The following is a 10,831-nucleotide window of genomic DNA, read 5'->3' on the forward strand; positions in this document are numbered from 1 at the left end:
AAGAATTCTCAATTGTTTAAATTGGTTCCTGCAGCTGTCTTGTCTTTTTGCCCTGCAGATGATCCTAATTACATAATTACAATCATGCCTAATAATGGCTTAACAGGAAACACAAGTTGTCTTTTAAAAAATAACCGGTGGATCCTTACAATTAGCCATTTTAAATTCTCTGACGATTTCCTCTATTCATCAAGTAATGTGTGCCATTGGGAATTTTTAGAATTAGTGTGCCATTTGGCAAAGGGTTTTATTGAAATTTGAAAGTCCATAATCCATACTCAATGAACTCCATTTTTTTATCCTTAATCATTCCTCTGCTGTGTTATGCAAGTTCTGTTAAATCCAGATTCAATTATATGTATGGATATTCCTAAACTACAGGTTGGACCCAAGATATTTGTCCATAATGGATATGTTTTCGCAGGAAACCTACAGGTCCCATTATTGAATTTATTACTCTGTGTATATTCAATAAGTTTAATGCAAGTTTCAGCATTACACATGTGTAAGGATATATGGACAGTATCTTATAAATTCTTATACATTTTATGTGGTAAATGCACACCTTGTTTTCACTCAGGGACATACCAGATCAGACAATCTTTGATGGCATGATGGTTCACTTTCTGTTGTAATATCTACAGTAAAACAATAAATTTATTTTTTGAAAGTAGTCGATGAAAAATATGTAAAATCAAGGTTTATTTAAAATGCAGGGTGCGGCAACGTAACTTCCTTTTTTAAATGCAAAACGCTTACATAAAACGAAGTTATGTTGCCGCACACTTTATCAAATGGAGTTATAAATATATAAAAAGTATATTTTCATGTTTTATATGAGGGCTGTCAACAAAGTAACTTACATTATGGCCTATTGTGGTGGTGGGTAGGACTAGAGCCACCATCTTGTCGTCTAAACGTCTGTACACTCAGTATGCATCCTGCTGTGGTAGTGTAAAGACTGTGGCTCTTTTACTTTGTTCACTGGCAGACTGTTAAAATGTGTGTGCAATGGAAAATCCCATGAGTTGTGAAATGCAATGTGATTAGGTTTTTACTGGCAAAAACCAACGACCCAATCGAAACTTAAGTTACTTTTTGGTCAGCCTTCGTCTATGAAACGTTTCTCAGTATTATAAAAAATAAACTATTCAAAACAACAATTTCATTTAAAATAAGGTGCAATGAAAGTACAAAAATAGGGCCAAAATATACATTACAATGAAAAGTACAATACTGTAAAATACTGAGGTGTTACAATCACTAAAGACAACTTGGGGCACCCACATAAGTAAAATTTGTGGGCAAGCATATAAAAAATTGGGATTTATTGTTGGCACAAGTGACTCCAAGGCCAAGGAGCATTGTTAACACACTTTAGAATATGCATGTAATGCATGGGATCCGACTGAGAAAGGCCTCATCTGGGAAATTGATAAGGTTCAATGCCGGGCAGCCCATTTCGTTATAACCTGTTATGATAAAATGAAAAGCATCACTTAAATGCTTCAGGAGTTGAGGTGGGAATTATTAGAAAAAGATGATTCAATGCTAAGTTGAACTTACTAAATAAATTCAGATCTACATGTTTCAGCACCGAGGTCTCGAAAATTATTTGCATTCCAACATACATTGGTCGCTTGGATAATGTATGTAAAATTCTAGAAATAGATGCCTCAACTAGCAGATTCAAGGACTCCTTCTTCCCACGAATAATACGGGATAGCAACTGTAGGATTATAGATAGCAAATTTTCCACTTGCAATTCACAGTGTTAGGGGAATAATTAGTTCTACTCAAATTCATGCACTTTCATTAACCTCGTGTGTTTTGTTGTCCCAACCCTTCCTGCATGTGAATGCTCTTAAAGAATGTACTGCTCATTATAGTATTGCTTACTCTGATTTGTTTGTTTTTAAGTTTCCCCTTCCATCCCTTGTCTCTTGTTGGAGGACCCTCCCACTGCCTCCAGCCTTGTGTCACATCCCTACCTGTATCCTTGGGGGCGGAGACCATTGTATGTTGCATGTCCATGTGTTTGTGGAATTTCGCTTCCTTACTTTTCATATTCTAGTTTGCATGTTAATAGATAAATTTTTACTACATTCTAAGGTTAATAGTATAAGTATTTGCATGCATGTATGTTAAAAAGGTTTTGGCATGAATGTATATACCATTATGGGTGTAGGTTAGGATAAATATGTTGACTTTGTATGTGGTTTTATTGGTATTTATATGGTTTTAGGGGTGGCAACCTAACACCCCCCACCACATGTCCTTGCAGCAGCATGTGGGGTATTATGTTGAAGAAAAAAAATAAAAAAATCAGAAATATGACTACTCATTTAGAAATACATAATTCCTACAAGGATAAGGTTCCATAAGGTTTCCTCTATTTGCACTTATCTACTTCATTTAGAAATGTACAGTTTCTGCTTGGTTTACAATTTTTTAATCCCCTATGATTTAAAACAAATTTAATCAATATTAAAAGGCCACTTAACGGTTGAAGCATTATGCAAGAATGTTAAGTGATTTAAAAAAAGCACAAATGGTGGAAACATAATACATAATGTTTTGTGCATTTCAAATTCAGTTGTTCCAATAGAAAAGTAGTACATTTTATCACTATTGAAAATAGGTTATAATGCATAGGAAAACCATTACATTAGTTAAAAATAATTTTAATGAACATAATATTAATATAAAAATTGTAATTGCTGTTGAAACATGGGAAAACTATGATATGAATAGGCTCATCTTCATTAGATAATGAGATATTATGTAAATTCAGATACCAGTATGTAAATGAGATTTTGATTGTATTGATATAAATAGAGAGTTGCCCAACCCATAAAACATTACATCAACTTGAGGATTATTTGAATTATGAGCATGAAAGTTGACACCTTTTGCGCTAAAGTTATAAAGAGTCAAATACATACTGTTGGTCTTATATCTTCTATTTGGAAACACAAAGGGATATTTTAGGAATGATTCCTTGTATAGAGGCCACCATTGTATTGGCAGCTGATTCCCAAAATAAAAGGATATCAAGGTCATAATAGATCTTATGGTACTTCACAATTACCTGCTGAAGTTCGAGTTTAAAAATAAAGATCAGCCAAGAAAACTTATATACCTGAGAATCAGGATGATTTTGAATAGTGCATTAATGATTTTCCATTTTCCTTGTACAATACTGGATTAACAAAAAGTTATCCACTGCTTAACCTAGTGGTAACCCTGGCTAATATGACTGTTATTTCATACATACAGGAATGTTTAATTAGTGCAATGTAAAGTAAGACTATGATTTACTTTCAGAAACATTCCACGAAGCATAGCTATTGGAGTCCCTTTGGTGACATTAGTTTACTGCTTGATGAACCTTGCATACATGACTGTTCTCAGCATTCCGGAAATGATCACTGCCCCTGCCGTAGCTGTGGTAAGCATTAACCATTGGACTTTCAAGGATAATTACTCTTCATAAATGTAATTCCCTACATTCTGCCTTAGTTAAGTCATGTGATCAGGATTATTTTTGAACTTTGCAGTTCAATTATTGAGAGGAGATTTAATGTAATTCTGTTATGCTATAGGTAGGCTCAATTTAACTTTCTAAATTGGATTAAGTTGAAGTCTTTGTTTCCAACAAATATAATTTCAATTCAAGAATAATCCTATTCACCCAGAGTTTATGGAGTTAAAAGAAATAGTACTGTAACTTCCCCACCTGTGCATTGACTGAGATGGGTTGCGACATAGTATAACTCATTTGCTACAATTCTCATAAAAGGAATATGGGGAAGAGAAAATCAATGTTAAGGACTGCGTCACCAGAGGAAACCTTTCTCCTAGTCAATGCAGCAGAAGCCCGGGCCATTGTAAAACTGTTCCTACCCAATATATGTGTGCCTTCCCAGGAGAGGAGCAGAAGGGATGCACATTTGATATATTACCTACCATTTGTAGATTGTAATTCCTGGACTGGTAATTACATAGTTAGTTATTCTTTTGGATAGTGTGGATATTGAAACCATTCCTGAAGAAAGTGCAATTGAAAATTGGCTGAGTCTTGAGCCAATCCTAATTGCACCATTTTGCCTCTCTCTAAAGACTGCTGAGTATTTTGAGGGATTTTAACACACCCTCCCAGGCTGTTACTCTCTAGCTAACATTTATTGTTAAGCACCTCTAAATTGTCATTTTAGGCTCAGTGCTACTAATGTATACATCATGAAGGCTCTCTCTAGAACTACAGTGGTCTGACTAGAACTACCTGTAGTCTGAAACAATCGGCATCAACTGAGCATACATGTACAAGAGTTATTTTTAATCTACAGAATACCATGAAAGGGCATGTAGCTTGGGATTTTTGCACATGCATGAACACGCATGTGCTTAGACAAACACATATCTTTCTACATAATACAAAAATGGCCATGTTCCAGTTTGTTTCAAATTTTACTTTTTGAATTGAGGAAGTAAAAGTGATTACATCTGATTTTATTATGATTACATTTCATGCAAGGGAAAGTCAAATACTTGCATCTGACACTGGTGGTGTTTATCTCCCACATTTAATCCTGGTGGTCCAATCTTTCAATGTAATGTGGAAAGTCACAGGTTAACTTTCGTGTTCTGTACCTCTATAGTATTCTTATTGTACTTCTATAATATTCTGTACCTCTATAATATTCTTATTATATTGTTAAGTCTTGATTGCTCTCTTTGTGATTATAGTACCACGTAGGCTAATCAACCTAGTTAATACAATATGTATAAAATGCAATAGTGCATCCAACATGAAGATGATATTTTATGATCAAAATAGTCCTTCCATCTCTCATTTTAGTCCTTGAGTTGTTTTATGAGAAGTGTTTATTTTGGGCTGCCATGTTGTTTCAAACCATGTAACTACTCATTTCAACAGGTATTTGGAGAAAAGCTTTTAGGAGTGATGACATTCATCATTCCCCTGGGAGTAGCCCTTTCAACTTTTGGCTGTGCACTAAGCATTCAATTTAGTGTTACAAGACTATGCTTTGTAGCAGGTAGGGAGGGGCATATGCTGCAAGCATTGTCCTATGTACATGTGCGGCGCTTTACCCCAGCTCCTGCAGTGATTCTGCAAGGATTAATAACGGCTTTGTTCATCGTTGGAGGCAACATTGTGGAACTCATTGATTTTGCAAGTTTTCTGGTTTGGATATTTTATGGTGGTGCCATGGTAGCTCTGTTGGTACTCAGGAAGACAAAGCCAGACGTGCATAGACCATACAAGGTAAGCATTGTATACAACTCTGGTAGGTATTATATTTCCAAAGTCAAAGTTGATAATAATTTTCAGGAATACATGGTATTCATTATGGAAAAATGGGCATAATAAGGTGTTACAAGTGTGATTGTTAAAAGAATACCTAGCTCTTACTATATTCAAATGCAGATTTCATGAAAAAATTCAGTTTAAAAGTTATCATTCATAAACGTTTGCTGAAATCATTACAATGAAAAAATTATGTTACATAATTTGGTACAAAAAAGAAAAAAAATAATTAGTTATTATTTACATTTATAGCCATTGAAGAAAAAAGCCACTCAGAGGTGGCACTTCGGAGATAATTTGTGTCGCTCATAGTGATATTGGCACTCAAAGGGGTAAAACACACATACCAAGAGATTGATAAGAGCAAAATGGACTGAGGTAGCAATGAAAGCTGAGGTGCTAATTGGCAGTAATGCCAGCAGATTATCGGGGTTTAGTCTATCAGTCTTTCCAAAGATTGCAGTCATTACTGATGGAATAATGGACTCACTGTGAGAGGTATGAGATGAAGTTAAATCATAATAAAATGAAGGCAATGAGATTCTCATCCATTAGGAAGGTCAAGCTAAACATCACATGGTCAGAGCACATATAAGAGCTGGTAGAACATATAACAATATGAGCAGCAGTTAAAAAAAAAGTAGAGATATTAAGGAGAAAAATTATTAAGAGGTAGGAAAGCAACATTAGCAGGAAGGATGGCATTAAAGCCTAGAAATAAAGTTAAAAATTTAAAGGTGTATTGGTGAAGACCTAAATATGGAGCATTGCATTGCTGACAAAAAATCTGGTGTTTGAACAAAGAGTATGACCATTGATTGCTTTTGAAATTTGGGTATTGAGAAAAGATATTTTGATAGAGAGGCATTGGCACATTGCTAGAGAACAGAGAATGATGGAAGGTGAAATTCAAAGGAGCTGGGAAAGTAGTTGGAAGAAATAATGAAAAGTATTAGGAATCTGGCAGCTATATTATGAAAGAGAATAATCGGTAGAAGAGGGAGGGGGAGAGAAAGACTAGACAGTAGTACTAGTATTTAGGGGAGGCGACTGACTGCTGAGGTCATTTGCGCCATAGGAGATGGGCAGGAAAGGATGAAGAGTGGAGAGAAACCCAGCTTTGGCATTAGCCTACTCTTAACGAAAGGCACCAAGGGGTCCGCAGCTTAACATCCCATCCGGCGGACGGCGTACTCACTCAAAGTGCCCTCCACAAAGCATCTTATGTAGGGATCGAGATACCTCTGAAAAATATTCAACACCGGCGGGATTTGAACCCAAGCCCTCTGGGTGGGAAGCTGGTACGATAGCCACCGCACCAATCCCAATCCCCAGAAAGACTAGACATTTTCCATGGTGTGAATGGGATAGAAAGAATGGAAAATTGTTTGTGCAAGACAAGTGTTCAAATTTCACAGAGAAATCGCTCAATAGTTTTCAGGGACCATTCAAAACCTATGGGTGCACCTACCATAACTGGATGCATCAACATGCATATAGAATTAAATTTGGTCAAAGAATAGAAGTAGGAGCTGTACACTCAGGAATTCTCCATATTTGTGCTCATAATAAAAATTTAAGTTAATGCAGGAAGGAGTACATTTGTCACAGAGTACAGAAGTTGCATTCTGAGAATTCAGCTCTGACCCAAAATGAGGTTACTCCTTTTGCCTATTATCAAACATAAATGCATTTATGTGTTCACTACAATGCATTTTTTCTTATGCTAAACCTGTTTCTGATATCTATTGCAGTTTCTTGAATAATCTATTTCCAGGTTCCCATAGTGATACCAATATTTATACTGCTAGTGGCTTTGTATCTGGCTATAATACCAATCATCACAGACCCCTCAGCCAAGTATTTATTTGCAGTGTTTTTAATAGCAATTGGGGTTGCAGTGTATGTACTTTTTGTACAAAAAAGGAGAAGATTACCTTGTTTAGGTAAGTTTGATGTTCATATTACTTATTGGTAAACCTTACTACATCTACATCTACATAATACCCCGCAAGCCGCCGCAAGGGCGTGTGGCGGGGGGATATTCCATATACTATATGCAATATTATATTTCAACAGGCTCCCTTTACAAAAATTTCACCTTACTAAGCTGCTCTGATATGAAGGGTCTGTCCCAAAAATAAGTGGAATACATAATTCAAGGAAAAAAGTGTACTGCAGATCAAAGCACAAATTACCAAAATTCTTCAAAATAGCACCCTGAAGTACAGATACATCGATTGCAGTGCCTCTGCTAGTCATAAAATACTTCCTTGAAGGTGTTGATGTAGTAGTAGTGTTGGGGGTTTTTTAGAGTGCATCGGCAGCTACGGTTATTTTGCACCACTGTCAAGACGATTAGAACCTCAGTTCAATTTTATTAATACTTAGATAAAAACTAAATAAATACACAAATAAATAAGTTAATGAATAAATAGATAATGTTTTAAAACAAAAGGCATTATAAATTATGAGACCCAAACTAAAGTTGCCTCATTAAGCCAGTTTCCCTTAAAAATGTTAAAACTCGATTTATACAGTCGGAGTCATCCCCTAAAATATTGCTTGAATCTCCACAAATATATTAAACCTTTCTCTGGTCCTTTGGTATTTGCTGCATTGAGTCAGGATATGTTTTATCATCAGGGGCAGGTCGCACTCATTGCAGCGAGGCTGTTCTTTTACCTCTGTGAAAAGGTATGAGTGAGTGAGGGCAGAGTGCCCTATCCTCAGGCGCGTAATTGTGACCTCTTCCCTCCGAATATTCTAGATAGAAGAGGACCATGTCGAAATGACCAATTTTATGACCCTAAGTTTGTTGTTTTGCAAGGACCGCCAAGCTTCCTTCCACTGATTTACGACCAAATTCCGCAAGGCGGCCTTTACGTTCTCCACAGGTACCAGCGTGGAGTTGGTTTTGCCCAGGGCTCCCTTCGCTCCTTTTGTCAGCTTTTTCATTGCCTGGTATCCCCACGTGAAATGATCCCCATATAAAAGATACCCTGCTGTCCTTTCTCTGAAGGGACAAGAGGGTGTAATGGATCTCCTGAACTATCGGGTGCATTGGTGCAAAGACCGATATGGATTTTAGGGTGCTCAACGAGTCCGAACAGATGAGGAAAGAGCTATTATTTTCTTTAATCTCTCTTAGGGCCGTCCTTATGGCTGACAGTTCAGCTGTGAATGTACTGCAAAATTTTTTTTAGCTTTTTCCTCAGAACTCCAAGGTAGCGGGAAACGACTGCATAAGCACATGTGGATTCTGACTTTGACCCATGGGTGTAGACAGGGACAAAGTCACAGTATGAGCCAAGGAAGGCACTGAAGAGTTACTGGTATTCCGACTCACTCTTCAACGCTTTGCAGTTAATTAATTTTAGGAGATGGGGCATATTTGAGGAAAGGTAAAATTAAGTTCATGGATAAAATCATTAAAACGAACAGCAAGGGGCCTAGTTGCCCTTCTCTGCCTGTTAAATAAGTCTAAAAACCATGGGTTAAAAACAATGTTAAAAAAGGGTGGTTGGTCTCAGATAAATCTTTACAGGCATAATTTGCCCATCAAAAGGTCCTGCGGGTTGCCAATGGAGGCTCCCCTGCATCAGCAAGTAGGCTTGGGACTGGGCTGGTTTTAAATGCTCCAGTGGCCAACTGTATCCCGGCATAGTGGACACATGTAAGGGGTCTCAAGTAGGACTCTCGTCCTGACGAGTATAGTATAGATCCGTAGTCCAGTTTTGAACGGACCAAGCCTCGGTCCAATAAAAGCATGGCAGTGCCATCTGCTCCCTATGCGGCATGAGTTAAAAACCTTAAAACGTTGAGGATTTGGTGACACCTATCACGTAATACGCGAATATGCTCCCGCTAGTTTAACTTTTTATCCAGGATCATGCCAAGAAAGCGGACGGACTTCGCAAATGGGAGATTCCTACCTAGCAGGCTTAAAGTTAGGGTAATGTGGTGTCCGCGAAGACGGTGAAAATGCACACATTTTTTGTTTTCTCTGTGGGGAAATGAAATCCGTTCCTTTGCGACCACTCTCCCAGTTTATTTAGTCACCTGGGCTTGCCTGGAGGTGTTTGCCAATCATGTCAACCGGCAAAATATGGCTAAGTCTTCCACATAGAGCAATGCCGTCACCATTGATGCATTCCATCATGTAGTTGATGGCGATGGCAAATAACATCACGCTCAGCACTCGAAGGTGTTGATTTGAACCTCATTCAGGCTCATCGTCACAGCCTCTATGACTTTATGTTGCATTCCAAAATGGTAACATTATAAGCTCCTTGTTATTCTTGGGGACAAAAAGAAGTACAGTTGGGCCACATCAGGGCTTCAGGTCACTTACGCTGGGGTCTAAGAGATCATACAAGATAGTCACAGGAGATTCCTTCTGATCTTATGACAGCACCAGGGGGAGCATCTTGGCACACACCATTCTCATGGCTAAATCTTATATAAGAAACAGTTTCTGGTGTCACTTGGTGGAAATTCTTCATATTGAAATTAAATTTAAAATACTTACTTATAAAAGTGGTTTATGTGGAAAGGCAAAGTATTTTAAATTTAATTTCTTATATAAGAATTCAATCCTTTGTGGATTCAAAAATATTGCACCCTTCTGCTGAAATTATGACACTTGAGCATTTATCAGAATTGAGCATGTCTCTTACTTTTTGCACATTTTCATTGCCCTGTGTTGTTGTTGGATGTCCATAACATTCCTCATTGTTAACCTCCTCTCTACCCTCCCAGAACATCTTGTACCAGTAGAAAACTAGCTGGTTATCTGAGTCTTCAGAATAGCTATACACCACTTTTGCTTTAAGTTTAATGTCAGATGAAATGGATTTTGTAGCTTGCTTGAAAGTACAAGGAGCTTACTTAAATTGGTGCACATTCTAATTCTCTTCCACAAACTTTACATTCAATCATCGACCTAGAAATGCGACTGATGGCAACAATATTACATACTGGTACCACTTCAAAAAGGGAATATCTTTTCTATAATGGAATACATAAGGCAAGAACTTTTATTCAAATGTTTTAATGTCAATTTTTTTCAATTTCTTACAAAACATGCAACACAAGAATAAGTTCTATCACACGATGATTGATCAACCGAAATGAATCTTCTCTCAAATTTCATTACATTTCTTTATACAAGTACTGTGATAGAATGTAGCTATTATTTTGCTAAAAATTTAGCAGAAGGTCATGTGCATTTTTGGCTATTCCTATTTTTAGTTTAACAATAAATGATGGAATATCATCACTAAAATGTCAACACATCCACAAAATATTCAATTTTCAAAACATCAATTTTAGTGCACTTGTATATATGTAAAAAAATAAAAAAATGTCTCCTTCATTTCCAGATTCACTGTCACGTACTATTCAGATTCTGATGGAGGTTGTCCCCTCAGAGAAATCTCTTGAATGAAGATGAGATCTTCGAATGAGTGGTGAATGATGCTCAAGCAATAGCATAGA

General features: G+C 37.0%; 1 protein-coding gene across 2 annotated transcripts in view; it reads left to right on the forward strand.

The window, feature by feature from the left end:
• LOC139691777 (b(0,+)-type amino acid transporter 1-like) overlaps positions 1–10,826 on the forward strand; it is a 63,985-nt gene extending 53,159 nt beyond the window's left edge. The window contains exons 9-12 of one of the 2 annotated variants that reach the window (XM_071589635.1): positions 3,328–3,451; positions 4,940–5,290; positions 7,110–7,278; positions 10,717–10,826. In XM_071589635.1, coding sequence (XP_071445736.1) covers positions 3,328–3,451; positions 4,940–5,290; positions 7,110–7,278; positions 10,717–10,781 — 709 coding nt within the window. In that variant the 3' untranslated portion in view covers positions 10,782–10,826. Of the gene's footprint in view, positions 1–3,327; positions 3,452–4,939; positions 5,291–5,584; positions 5,804–7,109; positions 7,279–10,716 lie in introns of those variants that run through there. The other variant, XM_071589636.1, reaches the window with a different exon arrangement.
• Positions 10,827–10,831: the final 5 nt, after the last annotated feature.

Source organism: Hetaerina americana, unplaced genomic scaffold (assembly GCF_022747635.1).
Source record: "Hetaerina americana unplaced genomic scaffold, ioHetAmer1.1.p SCAF_4, whole genome shotgun sequence".
Lineage (NCBI taxonomy): Eukaryota > Metazoa > Arthropoda > Insecta > Odonata > Calopterygidae > Hetaerina > Hetaerina americana.